The sequence below is a fragment of the Silene latifolia genome, chromosome 3 (assembly GCF_048544455.1).
Source record: "Silene latifolia isolate original U9 population chromosome 3, ASM4854445v1, whole genome shotgun sequence".
NCBI lineage: Eukaryota > Viridiplantae > Streptophyta > Magnoliopsida > Caryophyllales > Caryophyllaceae > Silene > Silene latifolia.
In genome coordinates this window covers 69,023,565-69,046,129 of record NC_133528.1, presented here as the reverse complement: position 1 = coordinate 69,046,129, position 22,565 = coordinate 69,023,565, and the positions used below count along the sequence as shown (strand labels likewise).

Genomic DNA, 22,565 nt, shown 5'->3' with positions numbered 1-22,565 from the left:
GAGGAAGCTATGAAAGAGCATTACCCTTTTCTTTTTGATCAGGTATGTATGGTTACGGGGACGTAACCTTGTTTCTTTTAGGGGGGTAGGAGATGATCGCGAAGAGTTTTTAAGAGTTTTATACCCCTTTTTGTATGTTGTGTCGGTATGTTTGTCGGGATGAGTTGGGTTAGTAACATGTTTTATGTTGAGTTTTGTTTTGGTTGTTGAGTCGGAAGTGTTGTGGGTGTATCTTTGTTTAGTTGTGGTTTGAACTTCGGGGACGAAGTTCTTTTTAAGGAGGGAAGACTGTAATACTCCGTATTTATAAGTCTCTGGGTACTCTATCGAGTAGGCCTTACTCTGTCGAGTAAGGGTGAGTTGCATTTTAAAATAGTTTCTGACCTGTTGGGTACTCGATCGAGTAACTATGATACTCGATCGAGTAAGGGGGCACTCGATCGAGTACCTTAGCTACTCGATCGAGTAGCCGGTTTACGGGGAGTTATTTCTCGGGTTTTGTTAATTATGCGATTAAGGTATATAATCTTTTCCGTCATTATTCTTAAACACTTTTCAAAACCTAAATTACTGTCAAGAGAGAAAGCAAAGTACGTTCTTGCTATTAATCGCATTGTTAGCAAATCCCGAAGTTTGGAAGGTCGGATTGCACCTTTCGTTATACCGTTGAGATCCTTGCGTCGAGAGTAAGATCTATGTACCGTTTTTACAGTATTTCCTTTAAGTTGGTTAAACCCTAATATGGGGATTTGAGGGTTTTGTGTAGATTGTGATTTGGTAGTGTTTATGTGTTTGTATGATAGGAGGAGGTTTTGTAGAAGAGGCTTTTTGATACAGCTGTTGATACCGTCTGATAGTTGTGCTTTCCAGGTAGGATTTCCTACTCAGTATTAGTCCCATAATGTGATGTTGATGTGTTGTGGTTGATTGAATAATATAGTAATTGTATTGTGACGGTTGTTGATTGTGATTGTTTGTCTCTGGTTCTCGAGATGCGTTCTCGGCTGAGTGGAGTCACTTGCGGGAGTGGTTTCACGCCCTAGTTTCGCCCTTCGTGGAACCCGCCACGGAAGGGGATGTGCACATTAATGGACAGGGTTATCGCTCAATATGAGGAGCGGGGATTTGGTGGGTACGGCTGCGGTCCCCCACCGGCGGGTGGTCCAAAGGTGGACGATCGGTGATTGAGATTGATGGGACCGGTGTGATTGTGTGTGTGACGGTGTGAATATCATTTATCGTATTGTTGATATATATAGATTGTGTGATTAGTAATCTTGACCCCGTGTTGTTGTTTGTAAAACTGCGGTGATCCATTCGGGGGATGGTGAGCGATAATTGAGCGAGTTTGAGTTGAGTCTTTGGGATAGTGGGACGTGCCACCGTCTGACGTTAGAAGTCTTCCGCTGTAGCTTTACTAGTTTTATAACATTTCAGTTAACTCAGTAGACAGTTGGTTTTGAGAACATGTATCGTATTTTGGTATTTAGTTTCAGTTGTAACCTTTCACTAAACTTATATTATTTAAAGTTGTTTCGTTATTGTCTTATAAATATCATGCCTCGGGTAACCGAGATGGTAGTATCCTTATACCTGAGTGGTCCTGGTAAGGCACTTGGAGTATGGGGGTGTTACACTAAGATCATCCCTAAATCTTGCAGATAGATCAATCACAAACTGTTCCCAAGCAACATTATTATGAATGGACAAATAATTGGAAGCCCATAATTCAACCTTTCCTACCATATTCAAACAAGCCATATCTACTTTTTGAGAATCAGGAATTTTACATAATGCAAAATACCTACTGCATTTTTGTACCCATGTAACGCCATCAAAGGAGGGAAATTCGAGTTTAGGAACAAACCCTAGATGTCTGTTTGACGAGGCCAAACCATTAGAAGATTCTGATGTAGGAATTCCAGTACCCTGTTGAAATTGTTGTTGCAAATTCTGGAACATACTCATCATTTGCGTCATATTCTGGCATAATTGAGCATTTTGCTGAGCTTGTTCATCCAATTTCTTTGCTTGATCTTGAAGCTGTTGTTGTAAATTTTTCACTTGATTCTCCATTTTTGCTTTGCTGCATGTTGGCGCCAGGATACCTTAGCTGATACCAATGATACAAGAACCTTGGTTCAGTTGTATCAAGCTTGCGTTAATGGTGATGAAGGTCCAACAATGGTGTCAGACGAGAGAATTGAGAGAATAGAATTAGAGAGAGAGGTAGAAGAATTTAGAGAGAGAATTGTATTATTATTGAGAATGAATGACAATTGTATACAGACAACCTATTTATAGTATTTGCTCAATGAAGTAACTAATTCTGTTACTTTGACAGCTAAGCAAGTAACTAATTCTGTTATTTGTCTAACAACTTTCCTTAATTGATTCTTTATTTAACAGAATTCATAACAGAATTCCCTAACTGTAACAAACGACGGCCTGACAAACTATTATACGAGTAGATGATTACTCCTTAACTATTCACGAAAAATTTCTTCGTCTGGACGAAAATTATGTGCTTCAATCTTTCATAATAGGTTTTCCACATTGAACTCAACCTCTAACATATATTAGAGGGGAGTTGGGTGTCCTACCACAAAAGATCAATTTAGACTTTGCCATCCCAATATCCGACTTATTAACCAAGTCCCTAGTTGATCCTTTATGCAAAGTGATCCACTAGATACGTTGAGATCTCGTTAAAACAACCAAGATCAATCCCCTTTTATGATAGTCCATTAATCGTGTTATAGCAAACACTCCGATGCGCACTGTTATTCACTATCAAAAAATCACGAATGAAATTGGTCTAATACTTATAAATAATACTGTAGATTAATTTCCTTAGCTACTTAGCCTTAATCGGCTATGCTAACACTACGCAAACCAACTCTAATGTCAAACTCGTAATGCAAATTCGCTTCTTGAAACCCATAAGCTAATGGTGTCTCCCCTAAGCAAGAATACTCCACCATTTGTAGAAATGACCATCTACATTTGTAAATCAATTTATATAACATTATCCCTCTATAACCGAAGGAAAACCGACATAGGACAAACTATAATTGATGGTTTACTTTATACATTTTCACACTTGCCTAATAACTTATTAAAGATGAGTATTAGACTATTAGCTATGCTAGTATACTTAATCAACTTGTCAAACCACAATAATTAAGCCCTTGTGAAAACCCGAGTCATATCTCCACTTTCATTATTGGATAAAAGCATCATACTCGACCCTTGGGAGTATCAACCGGAGAATAATAATCATATTCTCACCCTTGATCCTAATACCAAGGATCATATTACCTCCCCCATGTCCTCCATAGAAGAACACGATAACAAGACCACTACAAGGTAAATCATCTTTGGTCTATGTCAAATATCGATTTATTATTAATCCTATAATACATGAGTACGACTCCATAACCAGATTGTTAATAGTTGTACATTCAATGCTGGCAATTTACTTCTTACATGGCTAAACTACCATGACTCCATAATCTCACCATGATTATCACAACCCATTATTCCCAAGATTATACGCTAAAATCAATTACATAAACAAACTTTAAAAATACTTTACACAAGGCATTATTATATCAATATGGCAAACTCAACCATATTTATCATTAAACAGCCTTTTGTACACCAAATACCATGGTTCACCAAAAGAGAACATACTCCGACATTGAAAATGGTGGTGTGAACAACAAAAACGCATGTCAGACGATATCAACTAATGATTTTATCATGCAATTTCACGCTTTATATCATTTAGCATATTGATATCATGATGACGTATGAAACTCCGCTATACATGATTTACGTAGAAGAAATAACCCATGACAAACAGACTATTGACCAAAACGTAAAGCAGTTGATATAACACCACAAAATATATATAAGATCAACATGACACGGAAAACCCTCATATCGTTATGACGCATTTTGTTAACTTCATGCTATTTTGTTACTGCAAAACACCAATCATAATATAATAGTTCATATCAAACAAACAACTGACTTAACAAAACAATAAGGGCACCATCACCATGCACTTTTGTGAGAACAGAGAACGTCAACAATTTCACCACTTTGTTGACGTCACTTTAATAATGAATTATGCTTTGTAATTAAACGCATAAAATTACAATTAGAGTTATTTATCTGTCATGATATTTTTCCATCATTGATCTTGCAAAAACTTCGTACATACATATATGTCAATCATGGAAACTGTCAACCGTTCCCCTCCACAAACCCATACATCCAATAACGAAACACTTCTTCAAAGTGTACCAACTTCCAGATTTAGGTGTCGTCTCATGTACCTATTAGATCATTATCACAAAACAAAAATATTCATAAGAATGTTGGAAAATTGTAATAGGGTAACAGTGATAATGATCGTAAACTTGGGTATCAACTGAATCACGAAGATCACGCTTTCCTTAAGAGTATTTCGACCCTATTTCATACCTTGGGTTACACGAAATACCTTGTAAGATAAGACGGTTAAGACCCTCTTCCTTTAGGCAAATATAAAGAGACTACTTGATGGAGTTTTTATTTTACTTTGTCAATGTCAAATCTGAAATTTTTGTCGGAAAAATTCTTGTGAGAAAAATAAAGAGACGATATATGATACTCCCTCCGTTCCGGTCAATTGTTTTCCTTTGGTTTGGCACAAAGACCAAGAAAAGAGGAGGGGATCAATTACTAAATGACAAGTGGAACAAATTGAGTGTGAATGATCAAATTGTCCACCAAATTCATTCTTAAAATAGAAAAGACAACAATTGACTGAGACACCCAAATATGAAAAAGGACAACAAATGACCGAAAAAGAGGAAATATATTCTATGTATATATAAGTATGTCAAAACATGGATAAGGTCAAGGTCGTCGGTTTTCGTACCAAAACCAACTTCACATACAACCGCCAAACATAACAAATACTCCCTCCACATTTCTATGTTCTTCCCGTTTCGTTATAATACTACTCATATATAATGGAGAAATGGGAAGAACATTAGAATGTGGAGGGAGTAACATTTATCACAACATTATCCATATAACACTATGAACTCGATAATACGATTAAATGAGTGTGCACTCTGCATCCCTAACTCACATTGTATCGTTTCCGAGCTCAAACCGATTTCAACTTGAAAACTCGAATACACTTAGGGGGTGTTTGGTTGGGAGATTTGGAATGAAATGGAATGAATTCTAGTCATGTTAGTGTTTGGTTGGGGTATTTTGGAATGAAGTTAGAATCCTGATGGATTCTCATTCCACCCCAACCCCTTGTAATCCCATACCCACCTCCTCCCCATGGATTCAAACTCCATTCTTGTATGTTTATTTTTCTAATGAATGAAATATGTTTTGAAAGGTATGAAATTAAAACCCCATACTTCTATGGTTTCTCATTCCAATCCATTGCAGTGAACCAAACGACTCCTTAAATGACTTTATGATCAATATCACCAACATTATATCTTACAAAGTTAAATAGGATGGATTTTGTATAAAAATAAGGGTCAATATATTGATCCAATATTGAAATATATCTAAAGATTATTACTCTGTAGCTGCTAATAGCAAATAGCCAAATAGGCGACGCAACCAGCTCTCTTTACATTAACCCACACGGTCAAAGTTCTTGAATACTTTCATCAAAAAAAATGTTCTTGAATACTGAGATCATTATTAGAAGTGAGCATCCAAAGAATACACATAATTGGATCGAGTTAAAGCCTTTCATCGGAAATGAACTCTAAAACATGCGTCACCCGATAATACTCCCTACCTTGATATACATTGTAGAAGTATGGAGTCAAGTGACGGATCTTGGAGCAAAATAAGGGCCACTGGATTTACACATATGACAATGGCGACTACTTAAGTAAGTGTCGAGTCAAGGGGTGTATGTGTGTGACTCCCGGCATAACCAAGAGCCTCCATTGTAAGTACCCCTTCAGGCAAGTTCTGAACTAGTCAGACTTCTTAATCAGACTGAGAAGCACTCCAGTAGTAAGGCTCGTAGCTACGAAACCAAGAGATACTTCTGTTCCCACATGGTATCCTGTCAGAATACATTCAGAATTTATACAACAACAACAACATCAGCGCCTTAATCCCAAAATGAGTCAATAGGGTGAGAGACAATATCAAGTGAGGAAAAACCTACCAAAAAAATCAAGGACCATTTTCAACCCAATGAAGCCTAGAACAATAGCTATAGAAGGCTGAAACAAAAGGAATAGCAGTTTAGAGTTCCATTTCAAGTCACAAATAAGACATAAGCTGCCCCTATCCAAAAGTTACCATAACCAACCTTCACGCTGAGAAGAACAACTGATTATTTGACCATTTTATGATTAAAAATAAGATATGGCAAAAAAAGATTTGTGAAAATTCGAGAATGCTCGTCAGTAACTAACACATAAATATTTTAAGAAACTACTTCCAGTAATGAAAATAAAATTCTGCCCGATACCATTGTGCAACTCAAATTTTGCTACCAAATATATTTCAACCAGAAAGTGTGAAGTAATCGATTAGCCCCTTTCTTTTTTCCCTTTCATTTCTGTTTTCTGTTTACAACCTTGAAAAATTCAAATAAGAACCAGTTTGATGATGTGGTGTACAATGAGGGCTTGGAAATATCTTGAGTTTATTCAGGGGCAGCTGGTTCTTATGATGTGATCTAACAATGGAATCCTTCTCCTTCTGGATTAACTCACCATTTAAGGGTCTGTTCTCAGCTGCTCCTGAATAAACTCAAGATTACATTACATAATAGGAGCTCTGTGTCCCCTAGATGCTTACTCAAAGTGAATTTGAGAAAGGCTCACGATTCAGTCAATTGGAAGTTTATTGATCACATGCTGACTGCTTTGAATTTACCTAATCACTTTAAAGATTGATAATGTAGTGTGTCCAGACTGCCTCTTATTCTCTGATGTTAAATGGAGAACCATTTGGTTTTTTTAGGGGCAAAAGGGGTTAAGGCAGGGGATCCTCTGTCCCCTCTCCTCTTTACTATTGCAATGGAGTACCTATCTAGAATTCTTGATTATACCACAGAAACTATACAATTCAGATATCAGTATATCACTCCTTGTGTGGAAGAATGAAGCTAAGCCACTTAATGTTTGCAGATGATCTCTTGCTCTTTAGCAGGGGGGACAAACCCTCTATTATGCCGCTGCTAAGATCCTTTGCTACCTTTTCTTGTGCCTCTGGGTTACATATGAACAAGCTGAAATCCAATGTCTATTTTAATGGGCTTAGTAGGCAGGAAAGGGATAGTATCATTAGCATTACAGGGTTTGTCGAAGGAAGGCTTCCTTTTAGATATTTAGGTGTTCCTATAAGTGCTGGAAGGATATCTAAAAAGGATTGAAATGTATTGATTGAAAAGATTGTTGAGAGGATTAGGTGCTTTGGAGCCAAAAAACTCTCATGCCAGCAGGTTGACTCTTATAAATTCTGTGCTTACTTCTCTTTATAGCTATTGGGCTAATATATTTTTGATTCCTAAAGGGGTTATGAGGAGGATTGATGCTATAAGTAGAAATTACCTTTGGGATGGAAGTTCAGAATATATGAGGGTGCATTTGGTGAGTTGGGGGCAGGTTTGTGCTCCTAAACATGAAGGTGGACTGGGCAATAAGCATAGCATTGCTTGGAATACAGCCACTATGGGAAAGTTAGTTTGGTGGATGTATAGCAAGCCTGATAGTCTCTGGGTTAAATGGGTTAACCATATCTATTTAAAAGGGGTGGATTGGGACAATTACACTCCTAAACCACATATGAGTTGGAATTGGAAAACTATATGTAAGGTTAAAGATATCGTCAAACCTGGTTATACTAATGGTCAGTGGCTTGCATTTAGTAAGGGCTACTATGTCAAGGCAGGCTAATTTTTCCAATAAAGGTTTAAATGCCCGTCAAACGTAAGAAAATAGATTCGATAAATGGTTTGAGACAAAAATTTCAGAAGGTTGGTTGGGCCAAACAGATGTGGAATGGATGGTGTATTCCTAAACACAGGTTCTTAGCATGGCTTGTTTTTAGAGATGCACTTAATGTGAAGGTAAAGTTGTTTAAATATGGAATCTGCCCTGATGAAGTTTGCTGCCTATGTGGGGTTGACAGAGAGTAATAGTCATGCTTCTGCTACGAATCAAACAATGTCTGAAAGGCCCTGCGGGCCCTGTTGATAGAAATTGGATCAAAACAGTAGCTGCTATGTAATATTTGAGCTTTGTATTGATTTGTATTGGTCTCTAAATGAGAATTGGTAGATTGTAATAGTCATGTTTTGAGCTTAATGAAATCATTTACCTTTCACCAAAAAAAAAAAAAAAAAAAAAAAAAAAAAAAAACTGATGCATGAAGAGTTAATGGAAAGACTTACTGCAATGCGAGAGTAAATTCATGCTGCCCCATTGTTCTTTCTATTTCTAATCAGCCCACATAAAGTTCCATTTGTAGTTGATTGGGTTGTGTTGATTGAATATGCCTCTCCAAAAAAGCATAGATTTGTGAATTTTGTGAGCATTAATTTTATCTTCAATTTTACTGTGAAGGAATTTAGGAGCTTTACCATAAATCTTTGGCCGATTGTCGAGCAGGAGACATAGTCACATAGATAGAGATCCAATGACAATGAAGGAAGGGAGGGAGGGAGGGAGAGAGGGCGGGAAGGGAGAGAGCGAAATTGCAAAAAGGTCACTTGATTGCAAGAATAAAAGTCTCGTAACAAATTGGTTGAATACTCATTTTTTACAAAAATATTTGATCATTTTTGGCTGTAAGATACTTAAATGTAATGTAATTTGATCAGAGCCCTGCAGCACTTTTTAAAAAAGTTCGTATATAGGTAGAGACTTTTAAGTTCTCGGAACTTTATATTTTGGTACTAACTAATTCATTTCCCTAGAAACAATTAGGTTTCCCTATGGCTTATGCTCAATAAATATTCCTTCAGAAAACACAAAGGCCACACTTTGTTCCAAAACAAAGTCAGATGACGATGAATTTTTTTCGTGGCTTGAGAGACAGATTACAGAAATAACATGCAGCTAAACCAAAACATAACAGATGTATGCCACAAAGTAATAGTGAACACACCTGTAGATACTCCAACTCACCCATGCTTTCCGAAATGAGAGTATATAGAGATCTCAAACCTGTGTAAATCGAACATCACTAAGTTAGGTAAGGACAACAGTACAAATATGAATATCCGTTAGGCTCCCTCATTACCAACTAAAAACAAATATCTCCATCGGAAGAAGGTTGGCCTGATTATTTAGGTGATGGTTGGCACTGCAATACACCACACAAAGGCAAAGATGACTTTTGACCGAATCACATAACAGAACCATAGATGGCGTGCATCTGACTCCCCCAAGAGAAACTAATTAGTTCAACACTTGACTTTGGTTGTTGCGTGTTGCATGTCAACACTCTGATATTCGAGACTTCTGTTTTGGCCAGATATACGAGTTATCGTTTAAAACAAAATAGCGGTCTCCGACACATCGAAACCATGTTGCATATGACACCTCCACTCGAGTAGCTGTAACATAAACATAGAATAAAGGACCCATAATCTTCTTTCAAGTATCACAGAGAAACTATTCTACGTTATGTGCATAACATATGAATCTAATTTATTTAAATTGCATATAAAAAGAAACACAAGCAGTAACTGTTGACATAGTTCTACTTATACTAATACTCAGCCTTGTACAATCTCAGCAAGGAACACCACGCGCATTAAACTACAACAGCCTCAATTGGGTAATTAGAATGGAAATAAACTGCAACAGACACATGGGTTCGACCCTCAAATAGTGCGATGATACTCTTCAAATTTGTGAAGTTCAATAACTAGACACAAACGACTTATCAATAGCGAACAGGCCTTGATTAGTGATGAGTAAACCATATTTCCTAGAACTTCCACTCTTCAGCAACGATGGAAAGTAAGACTCCGGGCTTTCAATAGGAAAGCCTATCATGTGTATGATATGTTAGGTCGTTCATGAGAAGCTAATAAGAGAAAAGGGATGGAAATTCACCTAAAATAGCAAAGAGATTGGATGAGAACACTATGAATGGATCTCGAGTGACACCAAACACAGCTGGTATTGAGTCAACCTTTGACAACAAATAAGCCAAAAATTGAGTTCCATTAGTTTTCATTTGCAATTGAACCAAGGATGAATACAAACTATATATGTATTGAAATGCTACAAGATGAAAAACATACAGCAAATGCGATGTCACTCAACTCAATAACAGCTACAGTGAGAAGTAAAGGTGTAGCCTGCCCAAAATTTTGATGCCTGTTAGAAATGAAAGAATTACTATAAATGCGACAACAAGAAGAAGGGAAAACGTTAGAAATTAAGATGGTCAAATCGAATAAATTAATAAAATGTGAATGCAAGAAAAGGTCAGACCTAAAGAAAGGTAGAGAACTGTTTGAAAGATAGAGACGCAAAGATTTTAATCAGAAAAATAAGGGCAAAGAAAAAAAAAGAGTAGAACAATACATAGGAAAACATAATAAACAAAAGATTCAAATGAAATGAATTAAAAAAAAGGAAAAAGTAAACAGAATCAAATAATAAGACAACAAAAAGATAAGTTATCCTTCTGTCATCTTACACACTCGAATGAAAGAGAAAACATATTACCGGACAAAATCCTAATGTTGCTGTGTGCAGTAATCAAAACAAAAAGTTGATATCCTGGAAACTTAAAAGCTCAGGATTTATCTGTGCACCAAAACTTCATATAGCAAATGCATAGGAGCTTATTTAATTGGTTCCAAATTTTGAGGAAACGAGAGAGATACGAAACATTCCAGAAGGATATTATCCAAAGTACATCTTCAAACACAATCTTCAAACATATCTACATTTTTTGCTACTCAATTGTGACAGGAAATGACTTTGCTGATTATGCGATTTGTCTTTAGGAATCACGGTAAAAGAGTAAACACATACTCCCTCCGTTCTAATCATTTGTTTACCTTTAATTAAAATACTCCTCACAAAGAATAAAAACGGTAAACAAATGACTGGGACGGAGGGAGTAGCTAACAAAACGGTTCCTGTTGGCATTGTCCAACTCAAACGAGCCGTTCCTGCATGAACATTTAAAACAGAAGAAACTAAATCTAGTCATGAACTCATGACTAACCTTCCTTACACCATCCTCGACTGTAAAGAAGCGATTGCCATCATAATTAGCTGCAGAGTTGAGAGAGTTCAAAATGAAAATCGAATAGAGGAATCTTAACAGCAAAATATGCTTACGAAATCTATCATCAACGCTCAATAACCAAGTTATTACTCTTACAAATACTGTTTTTAATGCCACTCTTGATGATTAAAATGAATCAGAGTATAGTTCCCGTAGCTGTCTTCTATCAAGAGTTTTTTCTTATCTTAAGAAAAATAGTCTTTTAGCAAAGATAACCAAACTACTATGACAACATATCTTCCATTGAATCAGTTAATGCAGATGCTCATCATAAGGCTCCATCTCACAGTATGAGCCAGTCACAGTAGTAGTAAATAAACTATTTCTAATCTTTCAAAGCCAATACTGCTTCTACAAGATTTTCAGTACAGAGTTTCTAAGCCCTAATGATGGTGACACTTGCTTGAAAAGGAAGCAACGCTTTATATTAGCAAAGACTTGCAGGACAAGAATCTGATGATACTGTAACAATTTTCCTTCATCAAGAGAAGACAGTGTGAAGAGAATCAAGAGATGATGTTAGGCTTAAAACTAATGAAGAAAATATTCCAAAGAACCTTCAAAGGTGTTCCATGCCGTATTTGAAGACACGACAAATAGGCAGAAGACATACAAAACTTATTTCAAGTACTACAGTACAAAATTGGCATACACCAATAATTGAAATGATATCAAATATAAAAAGAAATAGTATGTGTTACCTGTGACCGGAATAAACTTCTGGCAAGTCTTCACAATAAAATTTTCTGATAGGTCTTCATTATCTTCTTCGGAACGAAACAGCTATTGTCATGTACCCAATGAAAATTTAAAGGAAATAGGTCATAATTTCAATCCAATACAGCTCAGAATCCAAGTCAAGTAGACAACAATTAGAGAACTAAGCGATTTCCGATGACCATTAGTTAGAATGGCAATGGGCATTGGCAAAGAAGAAAGAATGACGCTTAGAAATAGTCGGGTAATATAAATCTCAGGCAGCGATTCAAGTATGTGTTACTTAATATCATCCTGATAAAAAGATGATAACACAATGGGGTTGAAACAAAGATAGAAGGGGGGCAATGAAAATTGAAAGCATAACCACCAAATTTAAACCATTACGAAGATTTGAAGCAGAAACACGTAGAATGACAAATAACATACATATACGTAGTAAAACGATTTCCCATCAATGTTGTACATGGTTTCCATTATATGGTGGGTTGTAACAATAAGATTTACCAAAGTATCAGCCACCATTCAGCTATTCTTCCATCTCCATTTTACATTTCAGGTTTTTGAAGTTTTGAACGCATGATATTACTAGATGATATAACTAACAAGTTTACATACAACAAACGGATAATATTGGCCAAAGATTCAGTATGCAAAAAAAAAAAAAAAAAAACACGAACAACTTAAAAATTTCTTGGAAATAAACCAAGCGGCATTACCATATGTTCACCTCCATTATTAGTTCACAGCTCAACCAAACACAAAAAAAAAAAAAAAACATACGAGATTACATGTATGCTGTAACATGTAGTTAATTATTGCAATTTAAAATGGCAGAGTTTATTACACGTTAGGGAAGATACCATCCTTTAGTTTGTCTCTATCCCCTTAAATTTGAATATTCGAAGTAAAGGGGTCAACAATTTCATTTGACACAAAACTTTAATTTCCTTTTTACTGTGTCATACCGAAGAGAAATTGTAGTTTCATAATTCTTCTTTATATCCATTGAACTTTAATGCAAGTTTACTTGAAAGAGACTAAAATCTAAACTATACAAAGCTATCAACAATGATGGATTCATCATTATTTGAATTTGGAAAACACAAAATTAATTATTTTTCAATGGACAAAGAACCAAATTTGCCCATATTAAAAATATCGAATTCCACCTAAGGTGGTACCAAAAAGAATTTTCCAAATTCAAATAAAGAAACAAGTCATTAATGATAACTAAATTAGTTGATTGTCTCAAATAACTTATATGATGACATGCCCCAAATAGATGAATCTTTCATCATCAATTGGCTTGTAACATCTCGATTATACTTGCATCAATATACTTATGTGGGTGGAAAAACCAAATTCACCCACCAAACATGATTGGATATAAAAATTAACCTTAGACAAACCGAATGAGAAGTTTAACTTTACCGACACGCCAAGCGTTAAAATTGGTACTAGATTTTCCTTATGTGTCCAAACTCTTAACAAACTAACGACTAAAAAAGTCTAACCTTATGTTTGTTGTTATTTCTTTGAGTTTGACTTTTGCAGCTGAATTAAATTAACTGAATTAATTGAAACAATGCCCTTAAATATTTCCCTAAATTCGAATAATCACTAAACTCATGCATTTTGAATGTAATACTTCCCAAAGTTACATACCTTAGTCCTTACGATAACTTTTACCTTATGAGAAGCAGAATTATACATTCTTAAAGCAAGGTAAGATCAAAGCAACCAGAGATAAAATTCACATTCTCTTACCATTCATTTAATAAATAGTTTCATCCGAATTGAGTATGTAACTGAAATGACAGATATAATAACCATAAATGTCAAACTGAATGAACAAAACAACATCCTTATATTTTGAATAAATTCAAATAATTAAAGTGTCTTTCCAAAATTAATAATTAGTTATTAGAAGTAAATATTAACTAGTTAAAGACATTACTCTTTAGTAATTGTAATCAAATATTGACGATAAACTCACGTGGAATACTTAGCCTTCCTTTGGGCCGACTCAATATTCACATGAAAATACCGAATAATCGTCACATATTTATTACCCAACGTGTATATGTAATTCGGCCAAATAATGGCCTTCCTTTGGGCCGACCATTATTCGCATGAATTACATACACTAGTCCAAAGAATTGAATTTATTCAATTTAAAAGCTTTATGGGCATAATCCTTATGAGTGTCATAAACATAACGACACTCCCTTAACTTGATTTTCAGATTCAAATATTGACATTCCCATCAACACAAGACACCTAGCACAACATTAAGTTTAGTCTTTGGACATAAAATTAACTTGTAAGTGGTCATCTTGGTGTAGTGATCAAATATTAACAATAAATTCCTGTCAAACATTAAGCCTTCCTTTGGGCCGACCTAATATTCACATGGAAACCTTAAAATTGTTACATACTTACCACCACAAGCATGACTGAATTTCGGCCAAATAATAGCCTTCCTTTGGGCCGACCATTATCCGCATGAAACTCAATCACACACGGTAGTCATAATATTCTAAATCATTCAACTTACACAATAGAGGTTACTTTGGCAACTTATTGTGTCGATCAAACAACCTAAAATATTAGACCCATTATTATAAATCCGATTGGCCAATTTTTAAATCTGAAAACACAAGTCCTTAATTGACAAGTGACTTAACCTTTAGTGATAATATACAAAACTGTATGAAAATAGTTCCTTAGTCATATAAGTCTGTAAAATTGATAGACCACGCAAGTATATATCCTCAATTTTCACTTGTCATTAACTTAAGACCGAATCATTATAAACCTTATCTCAAATTATCATGCTTAAGAACTTTGATCATAATCATAATTGAATTTGGTTGACATACTATTTAATAACTTGTTCTAATTAGAACCCTTACCTTATTTTAATCCTTAATAGCATATTATATCAAAACCGAAACTGTAAAGCATGATTTAGAAATACTATAACAAAACAATCATACAGTAAATACACAACCCCCCAAAAACCGTGGGAAAAGCCAACCAAACACGTGAATAAACCTTATTGTTAAACAAAGATCAGTGGGTACTTAATTCACGAACCATGGACTCTAGTCTCTAAGACTCTAACCATGTATAACCAAAGTACTTTAGTGAAGACCAAACCTAAAGAAGGCATATATAATGATCATGTCTAACTCATGTTTAACTCCTTAAACATCAAACCAAAAAACCGTAAACCCATTATGATACCAAATTATGGCCTGCTGTATAACAAATTACTTACCATATACATAGTGCACTAAATTTCCACATAAACTCATCACTTGCATGCCAAATTGTGAACTTTAACAGTCAACAGTGATACTTGAATCCCACATAAGATTCTGGACCGATATCTTTAACACCTTGAGTACCATGTTATGCCCACAATTCCCAATTAAAAGGGTGCCTAATTGGTGCGATAATCCTTAATTGATTATTAGGATTTGTCTTTAAACTAAATTCACAAACCCACAACCAAATATTGAATTAAACCAAACAGCACTATGAACTTTGAAATAAATTAATCATAATGGCATAAAATAGGGTGATAGATTTAGTTAATCATGTGCTCCACATCAAACAAACTTTAATGCTAGACAAAATATACGAGAAACACAAGAACAATCAAAATCCAGAACACCCATAAGGCCATAAAGGCAACTGTGAACGAATACTTAGCGTACTTGCGGCAGACTGAATTCAAAGGAAAACATGAACCGTATCACACCCAAATAATTTAATATGAAGGTGGCTCTGATACCACTTGTTAGAATTAATCCGAATAGAGACCATAAACTTCATACTAAATTACTCGGTATAAACTGTAGAGCGGAAGCGTACCTGATTACATGACGAAAGGTTAGAATAAACCAGGGGCGGTCTTCAGGATTAGGTCTTCTAGTAGACACACATACCAATAGGGATCTCTCTACTTATGGGATGCGGGGAGATTAGGTTATTGTGTGCCACCAGGGACCATAACCCAGGTGACTTATATATAGTCTCCTTAATCTAATGCGCCCATCATGCATTAGTAACCTAATGGGTATCTACACAATTAAGATATCAGGCCCATACTTTATAAGACGTAATTAATATGCCCGTATTATATTATCCAAATGGATCACTATATTGGGCTAAACTTAAACGATAGCAAACAAATACAATCTGTATAATAGTGTCCACATAAATAGTATTGGACCCAATATTCTTACAGTAATTTGATAAACTAATAAAGTAAATAATGTTATGTTAGTAAGGTAGGATTGAGATAACACTCTTTGCACATATTTTAATAAGGTTCACATTTTTCTAAAGCAAGCTCTATTATCATTTTTATAATAAAAATAAACTAACTCGACCATAATACCGAATTTCACATCAAAAGCATACAAATTTTCAAGCAATTAGAGGACTCAACGTCTAAACTCTACTACTTAGCTCTAATATAAATCACTAACACTAAGGAGAATACAAGGCACAACATTAAACATTATATATTTCAGTTTCATAGTACAATGTACATAAGAAAAATGAAAGTGGTCAAAAACATTTATAAAAATATTCGAGAACTTTACAAAATTTATAGAAGCTAGTGTTTTTTTTTTTGGAAAACTTTATTAATCTTTAAAATGCATACATATATCATACATTTGCATGCATGCCATATGATTAATTATTCTTATTGTCATTAATATTGTTGATACTAATTCTATTGGACTCATTTTCAATATGAAAAAAATGAATACAGGAAAAGCAAAAGCCTAAATTAAAATTTTGACTTTGAGCATATTCTTTGTATATTATCATTGGTCTGTTTTGATTGGCAAAAAGCTAAAGAAAGCCATCATTCTGATTTTGTTAAAACCGGAAACACTTATCATTTTCGATTGTCTGAAATTAAAACTGCCTTAGTTTTATACATATATAATTTATACTGTTTATTTCTGCAAAATATTACTGTCCTTGAAATACCAGTGTGACGAAATTGAAACTTCTACGGCAAGCTCACCTTAAACGAGGAATACAAAAGTATTGAAGCTAGTAGCAGGTTCACCGCTTCAAAACTCTGTTAGCAAGGAAGAAGGATAAACTATTTAAAAAGTGCATATACAGCAGATGATATAACGGCAGTAATCACTTGAATACTGGATAAGTGACGTCTAAGGAATCACCCGCATAATGACTTGAAAGTTGAAATATTTCTATTTCCAATGGAGCCAAGTATTCACTATTTCTGGGACTTCAGGGTATTATTAAATAAACGGCTCACTAGGTTGTTTGCGCTTCTTATACTATGAAATAACATTGGCAAGATGCGATTTTCATCACTGGCCATCTTAGGAACATATGCTCTGGGTATTTCAGGGGAATATTTTAGTACGTCCGACTCCCTAATCCGTTGCAGGAGAGAACCTTTTAGACGCTGCGGTAATATTGTTGTATGATGAGTTTGACGACTAAAAATAATAGTACTAAATATCGTTTCAATCAATATCCCGAAATCGCTGGTCACTATCGACTGCCGGTAGTCCCGTCATAAAATGCAGCATAAAAATAGAATTCATATACAGTCTCGGTTAGCTTCAAAACCTTTTTATAAATAGGTGATGATGTGGTAACTCCAGTAACGAGACCAAAGTTAATATCATGCCTGAAATGCATATGTCCTGTTAAATTGTGGTTTCTTCACCAACAATGACACCAGAAGAGGAAAATCTTACTAAATTAGAGGATGGCGCTCAACACTAAAGATAATACTGGGAGGTATTATACCTGAAGGGTGGCAGTCCCTAAAAGTATCAGCGTCAAGCGGAACACAACAGCACCAGCAATCCCATATGAAAGCACACGATTCTAGATATCAACGAAAAATGTTGTCAGTGTGATCCCTTTTCAATCATAAGGGATCTACTTTTTATTTCCATAGCCCATTCCTGAAAGTGTTAAATTGCTGCCATGCCTGATAAAAACATCGTACTGGACATATTAAATATAGCAGACAATACAAACCTGATACATCAATGGCACCTTGAAATATTTGAAAATCAACACGAAGACGAAAAGATTGTCTACAGAAAGACTTTGCTCCAACAAGTACCTGAAAAAGACTCGCAGCTCAATCTGTTACAGATTCATAACTTTTAAACAAGCTATTGACAAGTAATAAAATCAGAAACATGGGTAGATATAAATATGGATGAGATAAGCACGTCAGCGCGACTGTCATATCACTGCTATGAAATATACATTTTCTCCCATATCCTTGGCAGGCTTGTGATAGGTATTTAATCGACTGATAAAACCATGAGGAAGGGAACATGCCATATATTGCAGCAAAAACAAACAAAAGAAGGAAAAGAAGTACACTCGACTAGATTTTGAAAACTGTAGCTTCCGAACGGCTACTTACATTTTGAAAAGAGAACTAGGATGATAAAGGCAACTTACATTCTCCCAGAGTGACATGTGGTTCAGAATACAAGTGATTTTTTTTTTAAATTGCAGTTATTTTATTCTGGAAGTTGATGGAATAAAGCAAAATGGCTCACTAAAGTGGCTGCGCTTCTTTCTATTGAGAAGTAGCAGGTATTCGATATAGTTCTCGACACAATTTTCATCTTGGGTCAATCGGAAACATTCTCTTTCTGTTGCTAACCCAGGGGTAAGGCGGCGTACATCTGACCCCCGACCCCCCACCCTACAATTTGCGAGAGCCATTGAGGCACTGTGTTGTTGTTGTTGTTGTTGCAGTTATTTTGTACAGTCTATCTGGAAAGGTGATGATCGAATGATCTATGTTACTCCGACTAGGTCAGAAGTAATCAACACGAGTGCGTGTCCAAAAATCAGACTCAAGTACGTGTCCAAGAAAAACAAGACCAGGACAAAGTCATCCCTCCCTGTAAAAAGTACAATCCCTTCTAGCCATCCAAATGTGTTGACCCCTTAACACCACTGGCCAGATAACATAATCCACAACTTGTTTCACGCAAATAGGATGAATACTCATATCTGCATTTGTTGCTTTCATACAGTCCTGATCAGAACTGAGAACAAAGGTACAATTAACTGATAAACCAATTTTAAACAAAGTGCCATAGAATGAATACAGGCAAGTGAGACATTTCAATGCTTCATGATATCTCTGAGGTGATAAATTGCCAACGTTGCTTTTACAAATGCTAATGAAAATGGCTCCATAGTCGTGCAAAATTAACTAGATCTTAGTTTGTTAATTCGCAAGGCGCACCGAGGCGCTAAGGGGTCGAGGCGATGAGGCGCAAAGCGTAAGGCGAAGGCGCACGCCTTTTGGACGTGAGGCGCCCTATTTTTTTATATCAAATTTATAATTTCCAGATAAACTTTGGGCAATAATAGCCTTTTTGGGAGTATCAAGTTGGCTAACATGTCGAGGAGTAAAGTAAGGAATAATGGGGAAAATAAATGGTGAGCCTTGTCTAAAAGATATGGAAAGTGCGTACTAGTTAGCCTTGTTAGGTGAGACTTGTCTAAAAGGAGCACCTAAAATGCACCGATGCGTTTTGGCTAGTGCCTCATCCAAGGCGCGCTTTTTAAACTAAGAACTAGATTCAGAATCTTGAGTCAAGATTGCCTGCCTAGCAGCCTCAGGCACCTCTAAAGTACACAGAGCAAGTTACAAACATATCGACCGAAAATATTAGAATGTGGAACATTACACTTCTGATGGTTAGTGAATGACTATCTCAAGTACAATAGTACATTCCTAGTTGATCTGGGTTTGGCACAATGGTACCCATTATCTAACAATGAGATGCAAAGTATGGTTCTCATAAAACCCATCTGTTGTTCCCAAGCCCCAACAGCCTATCCTTGCTTCTCCAAACAGAAGGATCCCAGACCCTACGTTAGCAACAAAACAAAGAATTCACAATCTTCAACCTTAAACTTTGTATAAGACAGCTTGTAGAGTGATTGTCTTAGAGCAAAGGATAGTACGGAGCAACTACCTCAAAGGTGCTGGCATGTATTTGAAATACTAGGGAATGTTATTACCTCTTAACCTATTATAGATGGTTTGGAAATTTCCTAGTAGAAATCATTACGTACCATTTACCATGTTGACAGCATTGTGTACTAATGAATTATTAGCATTCAGATAAGTAGAAAAGGCATAAATCTTTGCTGGTTCAACAAATAATTATCAAAACAGTAAGCTTGTATATTGCACTTGAAAGGGGGAAGCGGAATAATTTCATACCCAGCAAAAAACTCAGACGCTTTGCCAACTCCATCTTTGAAACCCAAACCGACACCAAATGCCACTGCAGCGAAGACCTAACAGAAACATTGGCTACACTAGCTTACATTATAAAAAAATAACTAGGTCAAAAGAAAAGAAAAGGGTTAAAAGTACTCACGCACAGAGCGACTGTTCTGACAGATGATACATTGCCTTGTGGATGAGGGGTCTCATTTACTGAATTGTCCGCGGAACTGGTCAGATGACTCTGACTACCTCCACTGTCTTTGTCAAATGATAGAGTATTATTTCCATCGCCTTCTGTAAGTCATTCAGCGAGGAAGCTAATTCAAAAAATGAAATGACTTTAGCAATATCATTGTGCTCAAACATCCCCGCAATCCAAACATTTACATAAATTATTCAGGGTGTATAACAACTATTATTATGTGAACTAATTCTGAAGTCTACTCAATTAACTCATTGCATTAATCGAGTAAACTTGCTTATTTTTTACAATTCCGACAACAAGGTGGGTCATTTGATGATACAAAAAACAATGTTCTTAAGTTAGTGTTTCCCTTATATATACCACTGAGCAAGTAGCGCTATTTTAAATTCCAACCAAGTGTTAAACAAGCTCGGTTAAGATTAAATCAGTGATTATAACTGACATTATTAACTATGTTGGATGTATACAACAGTTTTACTGCCAGCAGCTAAATTGAACAAAAACTCAAATGAGACCGTTGTAGTGACCTCATTCTATGTCATGGACTTCATTAAATGAAAGCAAGATTGACTATGTTGTATGTATACAACGGCGTTACAGAAGACTAACTACTGAAATCATCAACCAGCAGACAGACATCTACTCCGTCCATTCCCTTTATATTGTTCCTATTGACTTTGACTAGGGAATTGGAATCCAAGGTAAACAAATGAATGGTATGTAAAAATGGAGTATAAATAAGATAAGAAATGACCTGAAGTAGCGGAAACAGCATCATCATCATCTTGAGTCTTTTTGGCATAAACAAGGGCGATATCAGGCGGACGACGATAGGTAACTGCAAGTTCAACAAAATCAATTTCAACAAAAATGAGTGAAGAAATGGAAATTAATGATAGCGAAAAAAGTACCTGAACGAAGAAGAAGGAATTGAGGATGAGAAGAGGAAGAAGCAGGATAATTGAGGGATTTATGGTTGAATTTCAAGGGAAAAGTAGGGTGAACAGCATTTGATATCACCGAAGTTACCACCATTGAATTTTAATGGAGGTTGAATAATTACAACACAGCTCCAAGTAACAAACAGATTTGTTAAGTCACACTTGAACAACGCCGAAGTCCACGAGCCTACCACCATGCCATTTTTTGAGTACTGATAATAAGAGCCAAAATATCCAAAACATAAGTGTTATCAAATATTATTATATATGAATGTCCATATCTTAAAATAACTTAAGAATACATTATCTTATGAAAACTTAAGAATACATTATTTTATGGAGTTCTAATGAGTCCACCACTTCCATTGAGTCCCTAAGTCCCTTTAAGGGCCATTGGATGGTCTCAATGGATGGTTGAGATGGATGGAGAGGAAAATGATTAAGGTTTATTAAAAAGAAAAGGAAAAAAATGTGGAGGGTTGAATTGAAATGGATGGTTGGGATTGAAAATAAAAAAAAAGTTATCACTAATCAATTTTTTATACACTAATTAAATTTTCTTTCTCTTTCTAGCCCCTAATTAATCGGTTTTGAGTTTCAGATTTTATGAGTATAAATGTAATGTTGTATGAGTTTTATGAGTGTAACTTTGATTTTTTGAGGCGGTTTTGTATGCAAAATTTTTTACAAGTGTAACTCTAACATTTTACGAGTGTAACTTTGAAGTTTTTTTAGTGTAATTTTTTTTTATGACGGAAAATTTGAATTTATATAATTTTAACATTTTACGAGTGTAAATGTAATATTTTAAGAGTGTAATTTTGAATTTTTTGTGACGGAAAATTTGAATTTATATAATTTTAACATTTAGCGAGTGTAACTTTGATGTTTTACGAGTGTAAATGTAATATTTTAAGAATGTAAATTTGATTTTTTGTGACGGAAATTTTGAATTTTTTTAATTTTAACATTTTACGAGTGTAAATTTGATGTTTTACGAGTGTAAATGTAATATTTTAAGAGTGTAATTTTGAATTTTTTTGTGACCGAAATTTTGAATTTATATAATTTTAACATTTTACGAGTGTAACTT

The 22,565-nt window shown here is 35.3% G+C and overlaps 1 protein-coding gene across 2 annotated transcripts; it reads right to left on the bottom strand.

Annotated features, from left to right (window-relative positions):
* Positions 1-5,542: 5,542 nt before the first annotated feature.
* LOC141647706 (thylakoid membrane protein TERC, chloroplastic) lies at positions 5,543-21,725 on the bottom strand. Of its 2 annotated transcripts, XM_074456002.1 has the most exons (14): positions 21,443-21,725; positions 21,286-21,369; positions 20,478-20,620; positions 20,318-20,394; positions 18,088-18,175; positions 17,851-17,931; positions 17,087-17,143; positions 12,015-12,096; positions 11,251-11,300; positions 10,313-10,369; positions 10,122-10,200; positions 9,166-9,224; positions 6,212-6,269; positions 5,543-6,106 (listed from the first exon to the last, which is right to left on the bottom strand). In XM_074456002.1, exons 1-14 carry the CDS (start codon positions 21,564-21,566, stop codon positions 6,015-6,017), a joined length of 1,131 nt encoding a protein of 376 aa, XP_074312103.1. In that variant the 5' UTR covers positions 21,567-21,725; the 3' UTR covers positions 5,543-6,014. The 2 variants fall into 2 exon arrangements, with proteins under 2 accessions (XP_074312103.1, XP_074312104.1); XM_074456003.1 differs by lacking the exon at positions 17,087-17,143 and having other exon boundaries at positions 21,443-21,708.
* Positions 21,726-22,565: the final 840 nt, after the last annotated feature.

Bases quoted from the DNA above. Each gene is read 5' to 3' on its own strand.
- LOC141647706 (XM_074456002.1), bottom strand. From the start codon at position 21,566: ATGGTGGTAACTTCGGTGATATCAAATGCTGTTCACCCTACTTTTCCC. The intron at 17,932-18,087 runs GTTTGTATTGTC...GTTGATATCTAG, and splicing joins AGGTGCCATTGATGTATCAG to AATCGTGTGCTTTCATATGG. The intron at 12,097-17,086 runs GTGAGCTTGCCG...ACATGACAATAG, and splicing joins TTTTGTATTCCTCGTTTAAG to CTGTTTCGTTCCGAAGAAGA.